This window comes from Neomonachus schauinslandi, chromosome 10 (assembly GCF_002201575.2).
Source record: "Neomonachus schauinslandi chromosome 10, ASM220157v2, whole genome shotgun sequence".
NCBI lineage: Eukaryota > Metazoa > Chordata > Mammalia > Carnivora > Phocidae > Neomonachus > Neomonachus schauinslandi.
In genome coordinates this window covers 115,571,313-115,590,477 of record NC_058412.1, presented here as the reverse complement: position 1 = coordinate 115,590,477, position 19,165 = coordinate 115,571,313, and the positions used below count along the sequence as shown (strand labels likewise).

Sequence of the window (19,165 nt, the reverse complement as noted above, 5' to 3'; positions counted from 1 at the left end):
CTGCGGGGTGGGGCTCGGAAATATGCACTTAAAAAAATTATTATTGAGATATAATTTACACAGCATAAAATTCCCCATGTTAAGTGCACATTTTCGGTGGTTTTTAGTATATTCAAAAGGTTGGGGGCGCCTGGGTTGCTCAGTCGTTAAGCGTCTGCCTTCGGCTCAGGTCATGATCCCAGGGTCCTGGGATCGAGTCCCACATCGGGCTCCCCGCTCTGCGGGAAGCCTGCTTCTCCCTCTCCCACTCCCCCTGTTTGTGTTCCCTCTCTCGCTGTGTCTCTCTCGGTCAAATAAATTTAAAAAAAAATTTTACTTACTTAGGGCGCCTGAATGGCTCAGTCATTAAGTGTCTGCCTTCAGCTCAGGTCATGGTTCCAGGGTCCTGGGATCGAGCCCCACATCGGGCTCCCCGCTCCTCAGGAAGCCCGCTTCTCCCTCTCCCACTCCCCCTGCTTGTGTTCCCTCTCTTGCTGTGTCTCTCTCTGCCAAATAAATAAATAAAATCTTTAAAAAAATAAAAATAAAAATAAAAATAAAAGGTTGTACAATCATCACTAATTCCAGAACCCTTCCATCACCTCAGAAAGAAACCCTGTAGCCGTTAGCAGTCAACCCTATTCCCCACTCTCCTAGTCCCTGGCAACCACTAACTTCCCTCCCTGTGGATCTATGCTGGACAATCCGTATGAATGCATTCATTCAACATGGGGTCTGGATCTGGCTTCGTTCACTCAGCACAACGTTTTCAAGGGTTCATCCATGTTGTAGCTTGGATCAGTTCCTTCCTTCCTTTGGAATGTGCACTTCTAACAAGCTTCCCAAGTAGTTGTGATGAGTGGGGTTCAGGAGGAAGAGAACAACTTCTGATTATTACAAAGCTACAGGGCCTCAATCCTTCCTTCAGGTATGCCTATCTCGGAGGCCCCAGGTATCACTGGGTGCTTGCCTCCTCTAGAGACTGAAGACATCAGGCAGGGTCGCCTGGTACTCAGTAGGGAGAAGTGGTCTGTGGACAGTGGCCTGGCAGCTGAGAAGTGGGCAAATTAACTGCAGGAGAGACTCACACAAGGGGACTTAGTCTCAACTCAAAGACTTTAATGTACATTATGCTCTGGGAAAAACATCACCAAGGAAACAAGTGGAACCAAAAGTCTTAACTAGCATGGATTTTCATTCAGAAACCTGGTGTGAGCCGCACCTTGGAAAAGAATGGCACAGGGACTCCTGTCGTAGTACAGTGGTTTGCGGTCGGGGTGGCAAGGACCTGTGTGTGACAGGCACACCCTCAGGACTCCGAGGGAATGGGAGCATCATTACTCCTGTGGCTGACAGCTCCACAGCAGGACTGGGGAGATCTAGGTTGGCCAGGTCATCTCCAGAGCCCTGAATAAAGGCACAGAACTTCAACGGGGCCAAAGAAGCCTCTCCAGAGCAAGAACCTCTCTCTTTGTTGTTGAATCTCCAGGTCATTGGAGAGAGTCATGGTGGCTCTGGTGAGGAATGGGGCCATATGGAAGGGTTGCCAAGTCTCACCTCTGGGTCTGAGGCCTCAGAATGGAACAGATGGGAGAGACGTGGCATTAGGAAGTCCCTTGAGGTCAGAAGCCACAACAGTCTTGGACAACTACCCACTGGGACCTCTGGACAGAAGGAAGGGACTTATTTGGAGAAAGTCAAAGCTGCCCACTTGTCAGACTCAACCCAATTGTCTTCAGGGTCCCCTCTCCCCAGTCTGGAGCTCCTGAGTGGTCCCATGCCCATGTCTTCTGTGATGTGTTCCCATTCAATGACAGGCAGAAATTCTAGCTCATCTCCCTAGCACCCTGTTTAACTTTTAAATCACCAACTGATAGCTCAGACACTGCGCAGTCCAGGGTTTCTTGTTTTCTAACCATCCTATGGAATAAACAATCAGTTTTCTTAGGCTACTGGCTCACATTCTTCTCCTTCAGAAGGAAGCAGGGTGCTGCTGAGGCAGGTCTCTCCCGAGAGCTTCTCAAAGAGCCCGTATGGAATCTGGTCAGGTTAGCCTTCCCATGACGGGAACCCATGAATGTGCCTTCGGGATGCATATGGCCTGTTGGGCACTGAAGAAACTTATTTATTGGTGAAAGAGGGAATTCTGGCTCCATCTTTGCAGAACCTGGTGGGGCCGCTACCCCCACAGGTCCCAGAAGGAAGGGGTGAATGGAGAGGCCAGCACGGCAGCCGTGGGGGAAGGGACCTCCCCTGGCCAACAGTATTCCCAGTTAGCCAGTCTCTACTCCCTCAGGGAGCTCCACCACCACTGGGGCGCAGTCCTCTGGCTCTGCCTCAAAGTCCCACCGAAACTTCTTCGTCAGGTGAGCTTGGAACTTTTCAGCTTTCTGCCTCAGGGTGGCATCCACGGCAACGCTGCAGGCGGAGGAAAAGAAAACCTACAGAGAACAGAGGATAAGTCACTCCTGAGAACACAGAGGGGGCCGAGAAAGCTGTGGAAATTTCCTCATGGTGTTCAGCTCTCTGGGGCGGGTGGATCAGCTGCTGCTGGCATGGGCCCAGGACACCTGCTGTGCTCCCCCCAAACCAAGAAAGAAGGTCCAAACCCAGCTGAGAAGCTGGGGCAGGACTAGAATGGAAAATTACTATCTTGGGCAGAGATGCCCCATTGAGACTAAGGCCAGGGGGGACATCACCCTGGCCCAGTCCCCTGGGGAGCTCTCCTGGGCACCTGGGCTATAACTACACCAGCTGGTACCAAGAAAAGCTTGGAGGGCTTATAAGCCCCTGCAGCCCATAAAGTCCCAGGCCCGAGGCCAACAAGGCTGAACTGCTGCTCTAATCTTCATGGGCCACAGGCTGCCAGTCAGAGGTTTTTAGTCCCCTTGAAAGTTGTCTCTGATGTTCTTCTTTTAAAATTGTGCTTACAGGGGCGCCTGGATGGCTCAGTAGGTTAAACATCCAACTCTTGATTTTGGCTCAGGTCATGACCTCAGGGCTGTGAGACAGCCCCACGTCGGGCTTCATGCTGGACGAGGAGCCTGCTTAGGATTCTCTCTCCCTCTCCTTCTGCACCACCCCCACCATTCGTGCACATGTTCTCTCTCTCTTAAAAAAAAAATAAAGTTGTGGTAACATGTACATAATACAAAACCTACCATTTTAACCAGTTTTTACATTATCATTTTAAAAATTAAATACACATAACATTTACCATTTTGACCATTTTTAAGTGTACAATTCAGTAGCATTAAGTACATTCACATGGCTATGCAACTGTCAACCATCATCCATCTTCAGAATTTATTCATCCTTCCCAACTGATACTCTTTACCCACACTAACTTCCCATTTCCCCCTCTCACCAACCCCTGGAAGCCACCCTTCAGCAATGAACAAGGGTTCCATTTCTCCACATCATTGGCAAGATCTGTTTTTTGTTATTTATTTATTATTATTATTTTTTAATAATAGCCATCCTGATGGGTGTGAAGTGGTATCTCACTGTGGTTTTGATCTGCATTTCCCTGATGATTAGTGATGCTGAACACCTTTTCATGTAGATGTACTGGCCATTTCTATGTCTTCTTTGGAGAAATGTCTATTTAAGTCCTTCGCCCATTTTTAGTCAGGTTTTTTTTGTTGTTGTTGAGTTATTGTAGTTCTCTAGATATTCTGGATATTAATCCTTTGTTTTGATGTTCTTTTTAATTCAGTTTCATCTGATATAAACGTTGGGCTGGGGGCAGAGCAGTAATTTTTTCTACATCTGACACTCCATTCTGGATTTTCCTGGATCCCAATCACTTCTAAGAGTAACAGCAAACTCGTTACTCCTTCTCATACTATTTTACTGTTTTCAAATTCAAAGAAGTTTCGGAGTATCCCAACAGATCCTCACCATGCTCGGGGAAGACACACCAGAATACCTATTTTATGGAAATGGAGGCTAAGAGGAGTTAAGTGACTGGATGGAAACTAACAGGAAAACTGGATGGAAACTAACAGGAAAGGAAGGAGTAATTTTCCCCAGACCACCCCACAGAAGCAGGAGCGTCAGGGTGGGGGAAGCTCTTTGTTCCACATCTGTCTCCTGCTCTAGCCGGCCTGCAGATCACCATGGAAGGAGTTTGGGCTCCGGGGGTCTTGACCTGACCAAGTTAACAGGTGTACTCCACGGCTGCTTCTCCACTGCCTGGTGGCAGGAGTGAAGCTCATTGCAGTGGTCTTTGTTTGGAGTCATTGTGTTGGAGTGGTAGCAGGGACACAAGTGACTGGGGGCTGTGGGTGTGCAGAAGCACAAGTGGGGGATTACAGAATTTGGTTTCATTAACTTGGGAATCGACTAAATACAGGAGCAGGCAGCACAGCCACAACAAAACAGCCCATCGATAACTAGTTAGAGGGGCTGTGTGAGCACGGTGGCAGAGGGCGGCAGGGAAGCCGGCCGCCTGTCTGCAGGCAGCTAACGGGGCTTGCCCTGGAGTGCCGACTGCGGAGCGCAGCGGAGCTCTGGGGAGGGGCCCTGCACGGGAAGCAGAGAAGCCTTGTTTCAAACAGCATTAGTTCCAGAGGCCCTGCATACCCCTGGGTCTGTCCCGAGGTCCTGGGGAGCCTGCTGGCTGAAGCTGCAAAAGCCTCTTCCTGATCCCCTCCTTCCACAGTAAACTGGACCCCTCCCTACACAGCCCCACCTCTCCAGCCACGCTGAGCAGCTGCCAAACACACTCTACTGCTTCTCCTGTGCCCCTACCCACACGTGTTCTGTCCTCGGCATAGAACACCCTTCCATCCCTGCTTTCACCTTCGTCACCTACGGATTTCTACTAGTGACTCAGGTTCAGCAGAGACCTCACCTCCTCTAGGATGTCTTCCCAGACCAAGAATGGCACAGGTGCTCCTTCATGCTCCTCCAGCGCCCAGGGTTACAGCGAACGTAGCTTCAATCTCAGTTAGGTAACAGTCCATTTACTGTGGCGCTCTCCCAAGAGACAAGGAGCAACTCCAAAGCAGTGACTCTTTCTCCTACTGCATACTCACTCCTGGCACAGGGTCTGACATAAAGGACCCATGAGGTGTTTTAATGAGCAAAAGAATGAGAAGACCATAGACTCTATGAAAATCCATTTTTGGTTCACTTTTGCACAAGTCCTTGGCACCAAATAATTGCTCAATAATTATGTGATGGTGCTGGACAAAATAAAGGACTCGTCCTGGGGAGCAGGTGGCCCCTGAATGTCACCAGCTCACAAGCCACCTCCTTGTGACAGGTCTCTTACAAAAGCCCAACCTGAAATGAACTGCTCCAGCCTCTGTTCCCCTAGCACTGGGCCTGAACCTTTCTATGGCATTTCTCACACTGTGCTCACAGTATCTGTGCTCCTTAAGAATAGAGAATGAGTCCTTTTTATCAACATGTCACACACAGCATATCGCCCAGGGCCTGGCATAGAGTTAGGGCCCAAAGGAAGCTCACTGAACAGATATGAATGAGATGCAGGGACTGCCCTGCATTTGGCAATGGCCAGCAGTGACAGGTCCAAACAGGCTGGGCTCAGACTCATCACTCATCCTTCCCACCCATCTCTCAAACGATTCCTGGGAGTAAAATCAACCAGAGGCAGGTATAATAGAAAACCTTCTGTCTGAAAAATAAGGCTTCTAATTTAAAAAGTGCTTTGTCCTTTTTAAAGAACTTGTCAATTTAATCTTTACTACAAGCCTGCGTACTATAAACCTGGGAGGTAAGAGGACAGGAAATTACTATTCCCACTGTACAGATGAGAATGGTGATAAACGCTGAGCAAGTAATAAATGTTAAGCGAGATCCAGTCCAAGTAGGGAAATCTCAATCCTTCGTCCCTACCAAGGCCTTCTTTTTGTCTCGACACAGACTTAATACATTCATCATATTTTCAGCACTGCCCTGTGGGGAGCCAGGGGACTTGGAGACCAGGTGCTTCTGGAACTGTCCCCTCTGCAGGCCTCCAGGACCCAGGGCATAGCCCAGGTTGACTTTTTTTAAAAAGCAACTTTATTGAGGTATAATTTACATACAACTAGATTCACCCATTTTAAGTGTTCAATTTGTTTTGACAAATGTGTACACCCATGCAACCATTATATGATATAATCAAGATATTAATTTTTTTCTTTTGGTATTTAGTTTTATGAGTCTGAAGCCCACATACCATCACAATCAGGATACTGAACAGTCTCGTCACTCCGAAAAACTCCCCTGTGCTGCCCCTTAGTGGTCAAACCCTCCCCTTACCCAAGCCCCTGGCATCCAGTGATCTATTTTTGTCCCAATCGTTTACAAACTTGATATTTTAAAAACCCATAATTCAGAAAAGGAGATATACAGACATTACCTAGTTTTCAAGCAATAATTTACTTTGATTCTCTTGTTTTTAATTTTATGGCTTCTTCAGAAAACTTGTTAATGATCTATTTATTTTACTTGTTAAGGTGAAGTCGAGTAAACGCTTCTTAACATCACTGAGAAATGAATCATCTTAATATCGGAAGATTAATCCTGGATCTTTTAAAAATACTTTTGAAAGAGGACAACAACATTTCACAACAACTGCATTTCTCTAAAACTAAAAGCACACCCCTTGGGTATTTTTCTTTAAATATAGAAAAAGGTATTAATATTTTTACCATTAAGTCTGTATATTCTAAAACTGTAAATTACTTTAGCCAGAAACATAAAAGCGTTCTTTTAAACCCAAGTTAAATAAATTGAGTTCAGTCAGGTCACCTTGAGAAATTCAAAATATCAAGGTAGGTAGCTGAGTCACTACCTTATCCTATTTTTTGGACAGACAAAAAAGATGAAATTTCCTAATTTTTTTCAATTCCCAAATGATTATTCAACTTAGAATGAAACTAGCCAGAGGTAGAACATTCTATTTCTACTTGCAGAAGAAGAAAATGGTGTTAAATAAAACTATCATTTCACAATGATTACCAGGAGAGTAAAAAGCAACAGGAACCATGTCTTCTGAGGTCAGTTTAAAGAATCTGGGATATTTCATCTGGGAAAAATAAATGGGAGCCCACCACAGACTTCAGAATCAAAACTCAGCCTTGCCATCCACTAGCTCGGTGATCTTGGGCAAAATCATGTGACCTCTATGATCCTGCTTCCTCATTGTGAAGTGAGATTAAATACTTAGCTCTGAGCACTGTGGTGAGGGCTAAATGAAATAATGCACACAATAAGTGTGCAAAAGTGATAGCTGACGGCAGAAGGTGTGCAAGTAGATAGGTGAAATTGATCATGACAGGTGTTCTGGTAAAAATACTACAGACATCACTCAGAGCCAGTGTCTTCCATCAAGAGTTAAAGATGAACACTGGCATTTAGAATATTGGCAAGAAATGAAGCTGGAAAGCATAGATGGCCTATTGTGACTTAAAGTATTTAAAAAAACAGGTTATGTGACTATATGTCTAAATGCTATGCAATCAGCAATGAGAATCCTTATTTTGTACATAACTCATTTTCTAACATACTATTAAATTCAGATTATCCTTTCATTGGTTTTAAACAAATTATGGTGACTCAAGTTGCTTTTAATAAAAGAAAAAACTGTTATCTATTTTTGTAAAACAAATAATTTTTATTCAAGCTAAATCCATGGGATTTATAAAAACCAGTGACATCTATTCAAAAGGGCCTCTAATGGCAGAGACCATTATGTGGCTAATTTTATACCAGCTAATGTGGCAGCCTTTAAGTGCTTACACATACAAACACCAGTCCCTCTCCATGGGTAGTAGCCATTTAAGCTCCTAAGTAAGAAAGCCAGTTCCACTTACTTGACTACCTGGGGGCAGAGCAGGCGGCTGGCTGAAGAAAGCTTTTATGGGCTGATTCATTCACTCACACACATCCTGAGTGAGTGCCTCCATGTGGGGGGCTAGATTCTCACTGCCAAGATGGTACCAACGTTAACTCTCCATTTAAAAAAAAAAAAAAAAGATCTTGTAATATCCTTTCTACATTGTGCCTGTTGAAATCTGTCATCCTTCCAGCACATGGCTAAACGCCTCCCTTCACAGTCACTCCTAATCCGCTCTCTCCTCCTCAAATTGCAACCCTAGTCTGAATTAACCAATTCCTTTTTAGTGCTTGTAATGCCCTTTGATCAGACTGCACCATTTACACCTGTCATATTAGGGGCATCTATTTACACTACCACAGGAATTATGTGCTCTAGCCATCTAAAAATACCCAGTAACACAATGTGAGAGAAGTGCTAGGCCTCGACTAGGTGTTGAAAACAACCAGATGAACAACAAACCAGGCTTTGGGTAAAAGTTCACGGCTTAGTGGGGAAGTCAGGCAGACAATGTACACATTTCAGCAAGCACAGCCTGTGTAATATAATAGTGACAAGTCCAAAGTAGGCTAATAGTATGGAAAGGAGAGGGATCAGGAATGGCTTCACAGAGAGGGATGCCTTGAGGGCATCTTGTAGGATGAACAAGTTCACACCAGGCAGAATGAAAATCATGTTCAGTTAAGAAGGCATGAAACGGGCATAAAGTTTCAGTTGTGCCAAATGAAAAAGTTCTAGAGATCTGCTGTGCTTATAGTTACCAATACTATACATGTTATGTGTTTTTTTACCATGATAAAAAAATGGGGGGGGAGGTGCCTGGCTGGCTCAGTCAGTTAAGCATCCAACTCTTGCTTTCAGCTCAGGTCATGGTCTTGGGGTTGTGGGATTGAGCCCTGCATAGGGCTCCATGCTCAGCATGGAGTCAGCTTGAGATTCTCTCTCTCTCTGCCCCTCCCCCTGCTTGTGCTCTCTCTCTCCCTCTCTAAAATAAATAAATAAAAATATTAAAAAAAAGAAAAAAGAAAAAAGGCCTGAAACAGCATGGCATTTCCTTGAACTTATAAGGAGACCACTATTGCTGAAGTTGACAGGGGAAAACAAGGAGAGGAAGGAGAAGCTGGAGAACAGATCAGGAGCCAGATCAGAATGGGCCTTGCGATCTATGTTTGGGTTTTTAACTTTCTAGGCAATTAGGAGGTGCAAAGAAATAGTATCAGATCTGCACTTCAGAGTAACTCAGGAGGCAGCATGGGAGATAGGTGCACTGACAGGGGTAGGCATGGAAGCTGACGAACTGATGCAATCTAGATGAGACCAAAAGGGTCTCAGGGCCCATGTCAGGTAAATGGTACTGGGGCAGGACCACCTTCTAAACAACGCTGTCTGGAGTGACTTGATCAATTCATTTGTTTTACTTTCCTACCAAACTATAAGCTGCAAGTCAGGGACTCTGTCTTGTTCACAGCTATATTTCTAGTCCTGCAACAGGGCATTGAATATAGCAGATGCTCAGCAAATACCTGCTAAATCAATAAATAAATCTCTTGAGGGCAAGACCCTAATATACGGATCCCTCAACACTTTCAGGAAAATATCATATATAAAGATAGGATGCTCAAAAGTATGTGTTCATATATTTTTTTTAAAGGCACATGTCCGGGCGCCTCGGTGGCTCAGTTGGTTAAGCGACTGCCTTCGGCTCAGGTCATGATCCTGGAGTCCCTGGATCGAGTCCCGCATCGGGCTCCCTGCTCAGCAGGGAGCCTGCTTCTGCCTCTGACCCTCCCCCCTCTCATGTGCTCTCTCTCTCTCATTCTCTCTGTCTCAAATAAATAAATAATAAAAAAAATCTTTAAAAAAAAAAAAAGGCACATGTCCTGGATTTTTCCAAATAATGACATCAAATTTTCTTGGTATAAAGTCCAGACAGAATTCTTCCAACCATCAGCTCTGCACACCCCACCTGGGCATCTAGCAATCCAGCCGGGCCCTCTCTGCTTCATAAATCATTGTTGGCAACGTAGCGTCAGCAATCAGAACTCAGCTGTCTGTCAGCTCTGCTGAAAATGGCCAGGACAGCCAATGACACAGTGTGGCCCTCCTAGGTTTGTGTGACAGCATTAACGCACATCACAAGGGTAGCACATCATTCCCATGGGTCATTGCCAGATGCAAGTCAGCAAGCTGATGCCCCCTCTCACCCCTCATCAGTTACTAGCTCATGTAACCCAGGAACTTGTTGGGGGTAGAGTGGTATTTCCCCTTCAGAGGAGAGATAAAGGGACTTAATTTCTCTCTGTTATGTCAAGAACCAATAAAGAGCAGTTTTATAACTCTTTTCTTTTGTTTAAGTGGAACACACCAGGCTCAAGCCATCAGCTTGACCAACTTTCCCCATGGTCTGCACAACGCCCCCAACTGCCAGGGTTTTAAGTCAGCTGCCCGCTTACAGGGATTCTTCCAATAGTATGTTGTTTGTAGAAAAGTATCCCATGCCTCTGAGAAATAAGCCCCTCACGGTGTCTCCACTGATGTCAACCAAGAATCCTTACTGGGGGAATCTATACTATATTCAGGACACAGGAGCATAATCACAAGACTCAGGCCTGGGTTCAAATCCTGACTCTGCCACTTACCAGCTGTGTGACCTTACATAAGTGACTTAACCTTTCTGAGTCTCAATGTTCTCATTTGTAAATAGGAAATAATCCTCCCTGCCTTGAAGGGCTCCAGAGAGATTAAATGAGGGAACCCAAGTAGCATGATAAACATGATGCCTGCTACTCAACAGGCATTTACTGAATGTTTGTTCCTTTTCTCACCCTGGGTGGGAGTGGTAGATTAGTGAGTAGCCACCTTCAAAGGAGTGGGCCTCATAGTGGTCTCACACACACACAGGGAGAAAAAAGCAGCTCATGGAACAAAAAGTATGGAAACTGACAGATTGCAGCTTCTGCCTCTTCCACACTTGAGAAAGTTAAAAATGTGAGTGACAGAGGCTGTCCCAAGAACATAAAGGAAGCTAATCTATTTGCAAAGGGAGGAAATAGCACAGGATGAAGATTGTAAGTTGTTTGAAGCTTCTTCCCTAATTACCACTCATAATGAAAATTTAATTGCCAAGTTAAAAGCAAATTTCACTTTTTCTGTCAGAGAATCTCTGCAGAAACTGGCACGTTTTGTTTGAACAGGAAATCAAAGTTACTTTAATGCTTAAATGAAATCTAAGGAGCTGCAGATGTTTCCCTGGAAATAACAAGCTTCAAAACTCTGTCCTACTGGTTATACCAACTTATGGCTACAGGGAGAAAGAAAAAGTGTTTTGAGCTGAATAACTCATAGAGGTGGAGGTTATTCAAACGCCAAGTACCCCACTGCGTGGCACTCTTGGGCAAGGCAGGCGGAGGGTGGTATAGAGAGAGGGTCTCTGGCATCACGGAACTTACAACTGAGTGCAAGAGAGAACCAGGAAACAGCCCAAGGTTAGGAAACTGCAACAAAAAAGTAACCCTCCCAAAGGGGCTTTCACACATCCTCGCCTTAATTCTGACCCACGTGGGTGTCAGCCAAAAGATGGCTCACCTGTAAGGTGCTGGTGAGGAAGTTGTTCTGGGAGACAATGTCCACAAAGAAGTCGGCCGGGATCTCGCCGAGCTGGTGGTAGAGGATGGAGATGAGGTTGACGTAGAGGGTGTGGTGCCTCACCATGGCTTCTTCCGAGCGGCACAGGAGATTCAGGAGCCGCTTCCAGTGCTCAAAGGCCTCGTACACATTCCCCAGGAGGAAGCATACAAAGGCAAACTGGAGTTCACCTGAGAGGCACAGAGAGAATGATCCTGAGAGATTGGAGTGCCAGCTGATGCTACGAGGCCACCAGTCCTACTGGACCTCAGCAATGGGCGGTGGCCTCCTGCAGAGCACTCCTGCTAGGTGGGGTTTTGCACTGAGTACATGCTCAGTTCAAGTTTGCTGAACTGCTCTAAACTCAAGCTACAAAAAACCAAACTGTGGTTTTATAAAATCAGACTGTAAGAGAAGAGATCTACCTAGTATTTGCCTGGCACTTAGAAAGTTTACAAAATGTGTCCATGGGTATTATGCCAGGTGGATCCCAAACTTGGCTGCCTATCAGAATTACTAGGAGAGCTCGTTGAAGATAAAGCTGCCCAAGCCTCCCCCATGGAGAGCCCGGTTGAGGACAGATGATGGAGCCTCAGTATCTTTAGCTCTAAAAAGCTTCCCGGGTAATTCTGATGCAAATGGTCTGCTCCAGAGCCAGGGAAATGCTGCATTACACCATGTAATCCCCAGCCCAACTCCACAAGGTATTCAGGGAAGGTGGTATGTGTCTCATTTTACAGAGGAGGTCAAGGGACTTACCCAAGGTCACACATCGAATGCTTGGCAATGGGAACAATGTAAAGATAAAACGAAATTCCTATTGGGTGAGAACAGTTCCAGAGCTTCCCAGAAGAGGAAAATTTGTGAGTACTTGTTCCAGGCTTAGCCTGCTAGCCCAAATCACTTGCATTTGTTTAACCACAGGGCTCTGTGATTTAACCTCTATGAACAGCTTGGTGGCTAATAGCATGAGCTCTGGAACCAAACTACCTGAGTTCAAATCTCGGCTCCACCCTTCAGAGATGTGTGACCTTGGGCAAGTTACTCAATCTGTTTATACCTCGTTTTCCTTATTTGAGGGCAGTGGGGAAGATTAAATAAATCAATATAGTTCACATAAAGCATTTAAAATAATGCCTGACACAAAGGAGTGCTCAAGAAATATTAGCTATTATTATTCCCACATTTCCATCAGCTGCCTGTCTGAAACAAAGAGACGCCATGATCCAGAAGCCACTGTCCTTGGGCAAGCAACTGGGTCTCTGGTTGCCAAGATATACTGCTATTGATCAGAGACATTCTCTCTGGCTTCAAATTTAATGAGGGCTTCTGTGGTGTCATACCTATACATGGGCCATAAAAAGAATAGATGCACTCAACACCAAGTACCTCTTTAAATGCATGGTGTTTGATCTCTGTCACCTCCAGAGATATGAAAAACTAGTTTTCTCTTCCTAGGCTTGTGGAACTAAGTTTGTCTAGCTGCCTGGTCCAGATATATTGGATGTTGAACTGACATTTTCAAGATATTGTCAAATTTTCTTTCTATGATAGAGGTTAATGATTTGTTTCTATAGTTGGCTTTACCTGGTTGGTTTGTGAAAACAGGAGCTTATTCTCTGAAATTAGAGCATTTACTTAAATTCAAGCATTTCTGACCTAGTCTGAAATTAAGTTACGAGATCAGAAGTAATTTCAAAGAGCTGTCAGGAAGATACAAAGTTATCCCTGCAACAGACCCTTCAGAAGATTACTTTGAAGAACTGAAACGTTTAAGAGGTAGAAAATAGGATTTCTGTTCATTTTTAAGCCAGAATTTCTTAAGTGTTACTTATTAAATGATAATACTGTGTAATGCATTAAGATGCACCCATTAAAATGTGTCCTTTTATCAGAGAGCCAATGATATGAAGGGCCCTATATTCAAATTTCTCACTGATCTTCCAACAGAAAAATATGCAAATACCTGGACAATTTGTAAAAGAAAAAATATAAATAGCTGTTAAAGATGTGACGAATGTTTGCTGTCACTAGAATCAAAGAAATATAAATCGAAACGACATCACTCTCCAACCATCCCGTTGGAAGAGACCTTTGCTAACTCGCCATTTCAGAGGTGATGGGCAACAGCCTCACCCCAGCTGGCAACACACACGCTTTGATCCAGCAATTCAACCCTAAATGTAGGTATAAGTACACACAAGGATGTTCATTAGATGACACAACAGGGAAAATAGGGACATCTTAAAGGTCCATCAACAGAGGGCTGGTTCAATAACTATGGCACATAGGCAGCCACTATCGAGGAGGGCCTGTTTCAGTGACACAGAAAAACGTTTACGCTAAAGCAGATTACAAAATAATATACTGTAATCTTGTTTTTGTAAAAAATCACTTATACACACAAACACATATAATTGAGGAAGAAAAAAAAAAGACTAAAGGGAAATACATAGAAATACACAGAGAAGAGACTGCAATGAAATGCTGCACAGGGAGACATAAACATGCAAAAGACGAAAAGTAAATACACCCAAGTGTACAAAATGGTTATTTCTAGGTGGTGGGAATTGGGAGGGAATTTTTGTTTGTTTTGCTTCTATGATGACCATATATTATTTTTGCAATAAGGGAGAAAAATAACAAAAACAATAAAAATTTTAAAAAAATCACTATCCTGGTCTAAGCCAGCGGAGACCAACACTTTTGAGAGAATCAGGAGAAAACTGAGGAGGCAGATGGGAGGCTGGGAACCAGGAGCCGCTCTGGTCTCACTTCATCCACATAGTTGGCCAAATCCTTTCCCTCTGTGAACCTCAATCTATAAAATGAGGGGCTGGGCCACTTCAGTGGTTCCCAAACAGTATTGGCTGCATCAGGTTCACCTACGGTGCTTGTTTATTATATAGACAAACACACAGACAGATACGGCTGGGGCTCTACTCCAGCTCTCTTGAATCAGTCTCCAGGGGGACTGGGCAAGCCTGCTTCCTAGCCAAGTATAGGAACCACTGGACTAGATAACCCAAGGTGTACCCCCTACTATACACCCATCCCTTGGCCCACTCCCAAAGAATCCTGTTTCTCCTCACCAAGCACATCCTGGGGGCTGCTGGGGAACTGCTTGCTGAGCACTGTCTCCAGGGCATAGCTCAGGTCCATGCTGTGCCTGGTTATCTCTGCTGGAGTGGCACCTGCCGGGAACATCTGTGTGGGCAGCTCTGAGAAGCGGATCTCTGTCCCGGCTCTGGGCTTCATTTCTGGCAGCCGGGCCAGGCCCTCCTGGTAGCTTTTGCACTCAGTACCACAGCGAGGTAGATTCTGCTCCACGCGGTCCTTGGTGTGCTTCATGGAGAGCACGGGAAGCACCTCTGAGAAGGCGCAGATCTGCCGGCTCTCGGGCTGCAGCCTCTCCATTGTGGCCTCGCTGATAAAGTTGGTGAGTGAAATCCACTTCTTGAGTGTGGCATATGGGTAAGGGCCCAGGAACTGGTCCAGCTCCTGGAGGTTGGCCCTCATGGCCTCCACCTCAGCCTCTGGGGCTGGGGACAGGTCTACCTCTTCTTGGACGGCATTCCAGCGCAGGACTATCAGGCCTCGCTGCTGCAGGCTAAGGAAGAAGCCCATACGAGGCCCCACCTCCCTGGGATTGGCCTTGTCCACAGAGCTGTAGTGGAGGAAGTGGATGCCTGGTGGGATCATCTTCACACCCCGGAACTTGGGGCCCACCTCCCAGGAGTTGTAGTCAATGCCAAACTCTGTCCCCTTGGGCATATTCAGGATGACCACAGTGGCCCCTTCAAAGAAGAGGCGCTTGGCAAGCTCAGGATCCATCTGCATGGCAGCCATGGGATCAGTGCTAGGTGACCAAAAAGAGAATCCCTCTTGTCTTCCAGAACAACTGAAAAAGAAAGAAATCAGAGTTAACTGGAACTTGGGGAAAGATGCTTCATTTGCTGAGGATTCTGCATGTGCCAGACTGAATCAGACCCTTGACATAATTATCTCCCTTAATCCTCGCCACAACCCTGCATCAATTTTACTGATGAGGAAAGTAAGACTCAGGAAGAAGAGGATTTTGTGTTTTGGTTTATTGAGAAAGAACACTCACTGCATAGCCAGAAAGACATTGAGGAGAAGTGACGTGCTGAAGGTCGTGCAAGGTCACACAAATTAGAACCTGGTACCCTGTCCTCCAGGCCAGTGTTCTTCTCACTGTCCACTCAGGATCTGCTCCCAGATCTCTCTCTCACAACAGGATGAAGGTGGGGAAAGCCTGGGTGGTCTATTCGAAACTACAACTGTGCCTAAACTGCCTCACACTATAACTCTGCCTAAACCCTATTGCTGAAGAGTCCCAAGGAGCTGAGAAGGATGATTAAATCCAGCATATACCCAGTTTCCCATAAGCCTCAAGGAAGGCCCAGACACGGACAGAATGTGGAAAGTGGGTGCTCGGCATCTAAAATTCACAAAACGTGTCGGAAGCAGAAAGCTTTTCAACCACAAACCTCCTCTTCTCCTTTTACACATAAAAACCCCTGAAGTCCAGGGAGTGAAACAACTTCCCATAGGGCCTACAGTCAGTGGCAACTCTGGATCCCTTCCCCAGAATGGATTCAGGTGGCATGGCTGGCCTAGGATCAGTATTTAGAAGAGAAAGAGCAAGAACACTTATTTTACCCACCTCTGAACTATCCATGGGGACATACTGGCACAACGTGTAGGCAGGCAGACACTGCCTGGGTGGTATTTATAGGAATGGTTCCAACATGAACTAATTTAATCCAAACAATTATCTAACCTTCTAGTCCCAAGATGCTTACCTATTCAATTTAACAAATACTCACTGAGCGCCCGCACCGTGCCAGATCTTTGCCTGAAACAATGATCTGTGAAACATCCACAGAGTAGGACAGTCACCACTACCTCTAGGCACTTCCAACCCAGCCGGATGCACAAACAAGACCCCCAAATTTCACAAACTGAAGAACCAGCTGCCTGTTTAATTCTTCTTACTCTTTTTTATGTTAAGCAAATAGAACAAAATAAAACAGTGAGGGAAGGAAGGCCAACCTGGTTCCAAAAATGTTAGGGGCAATGTTTTATCATCTTAACCCCAAACCACGACAAATGACTCACCCTACATCAGCATTTTTTTTTCCTAACTGCAAGTCAAAACTCATTAATGGGTTAAGAAATCAATTTAGAGTCTCAACCAGCATTAATTTTTTTTAATGGAAGGAGAATTAAAAAAAAAAAAACCAGCATGCATCATGAGTAATAAAAATAATAACCGTCTTCTGAAGTTTTATGTGTTTGTATGGATTCTTGGTCATGAGGTAAAATGTATTAGTTATTGTAGGTCACAGTCAAAAAAGCCTGAAAGCCACTGCTCTAAATAATTTGCATCATCATCATCTTATTCCCAACCCTGAATTCAGAAGGTACTTAATAAATACTTGCTAAATGAAGAGCTATTGCATTTAGAATAATTGTTCATCAACTAGCCATTTTCCCTTGTGGTTGTGCTCCTCCTTGATAATGACATTCCTTTATTCTAATTACACCAGCCGTAATTCTCTTCCCTGTATCTTCAGCAGCTGGTACATGGCCTGGCACGGAGAAAATGCCCTGGGATGCACAAAGTCACATCCATCTTCTTCTCTCCATCACCTCCTTACTCCAAGTTACCCTTTCTCCATCCCAAGAGCCAGAGTGAACTTTTCAAAACGCCAATCTAAGCCACACTTAATGCCAATGTTGAGTGGCTTCTCTTATGGCTCCGGGAAAACCAGAATTTTTACCATGACCTATAAGACCTACAAGGCCTGGGCTTCCTGGCACCTCCCAACTCCTGAATGTTTCATACCATGCACCCCCGCATCCCCCCCCGCCCTGATTTCTGTTCCAGCCACATTGGCCTCTTACAGACCCTCAAGCACGAGGCTCCCTGGGTAAAAACAACTCTTCCTCAAATCATTTTTTCTGATCTCAGCTCAATATTCACTTCCTTACTAAAGCTTGCTTGACCCGGGGTTAGGTCAGGTATCCCGTGGGACCCTCACTCCCCCGGCACCCTGTACCTTCCCATTTCATTGATCAGGCTACAATTTTGCGTTTATGTTTAGTAGAGGGCTGTCACCTCCGTGAGACTTGAGTGTTTTTGTTCCTCCAGCACACACTAGATGCTCGATAAGCACTTATTTAATAAAAACATGATATCCACTTTGTAGATGAGAAACAAAGGGTCGGTTTGGGCAAATCACCTTACCCGAAATTACAGAGTCGGACAGAACCAAATCGGGCGTCGCCAAGGTCTCCGGCACCCAAGTTCTCAAGTTAGGAAAACAGCGAAGTTACCCCGGGTGCCCCAAGAAGTACTGGCGACCGGGGCTCTGGTGACGGTTTATCGGGGAGAAAGGCCTGCAGAGCCACCAGGGTCCCAGCACCGGCCCACAGGGCGGGACGCGGGTCCCGGCGAGGCGCCCCACTTCAGGGCACTCCGCGATCCCGAGCCGGGAAAAGGGTGGCCGGGCCACAGAGACAACGAAAGCAGAAAAGTTCCAACGGGCCAGACGGCCGCACTCACCAGCTTCGGACTCTCCCCGCTCTCAAGCACCGCCGAAACGCACCGGAAGTTCTCGCGCGTTGGCTCGGGACGGGAGCGACGGCGAAAGCGGCCCGGCAGAGCTCTTGGTCTCGGGAGGAACGGTCCGCGCCTGCAGGTTCCGCCCCATCAAATGTTGCCTTTTGCTAGTTTAAGTTACACGTCTTAGCTCCTGAACCATGGATAACAACTTTCACCAAATTATGTATATCCTGCTCCAGAAACACATCCACCAGCCCTGGCCCTTTGGTCTCAATCACTCATGGTCGCTGAAGCTGGGGTCAAGAGCATGGCTGCCTAGTAGGCACATCAGATGATCAGTAATGGTCCCAGTCAGCCAGTTTCGACCTGAGTATCACCACCCAGTCGCAGCTTCCAACCACAATCAGTCCTAGAGGAGATTGTCAGAAATCCAGCCTGCAGGGCAGAGAAGAACCAGTCTCAGCCCCAGTAGCCACCACATGGATCCCTGTGGCCATAATCATCCCGTGTCCTCAGGCGTGCAGGCTACAAACGTGCCACCAGGGAGGGAATTTGCCTGTCTGGTTCTCTGTTGTTTCCTTGGAACCCAGCAGGAAGGCAGGCACAAGGGCTCAGCTGGGTGTGTGTATTTATCACAAGTTTAATTAATGACTGTATTAATAAACGGCTTCTCTTTGGGGGTCTTGCTCTGTGCTGCATGGTTCTGTCAGTCAGGGTTCAACCAAAGAAGCAGAATCAATAGGAGACATATATTAAGAGGTTTATTGCAAAGAAATGGCTTATATGATTGTGAGGACTGGCTAGGTAAGTCCAAAATCCATAGGGCAGGCCATTCATATATAACTTCTAAGCCTTACACTAACCCTAGTAAGTAGATATTAATATTCCCACCCTACAGAAGAGAAAACCGAGGCTCAGAGAGGTTACACAGCTGGAGAGTGGCAGAGTTAGGATGCAAACCAAGGCCTGACTGGCTATTCTTGTCCCTCTGCTGCTGCTTCTTAGCTTGTCTGTCACCCTTCCTCAGTGACAGCTGGACACACCAATTTGTCTCAGTCAAAACTCATCTCTTAGTGGGTTGCAGACTAGACGAGGCCCTGCAGTCATGGCTAATC

General features: G+C 45.7%; 1 protein-coding gene across 1 annotated transcript; it reads right to left on the bottom strand.

The window, feature by feature from the left end:
* Positions 1–745: 745 nt before the first annotated feature.
* Positions 746–18,097, bottom strand: AAR2 (AAR2 splicing factor). Its single transcript, XM_021689118.1, has 4 exons — positions 18,051–18,097; positions 14,551–15,359; positions 11,420–11,649; positions 746–2,420 (listed from the first exon to the last, which is right to left on the bottom strand). The coding sequence occupies exons 2-4, from the start codon at positions 15,305–15,307 to the stop codon at positions 2,253–2,255; spliced, it is 1,155 nt and encodes a 384-aa protein (XP_021544793.1). The 5' UTR covers positions 15,308–15,359; positions 18,051–18,097; the 3' UTR covers positions 746–2,252.
* Positions 18,098–19,165: the final 1,068 nt, after the last annotated feature.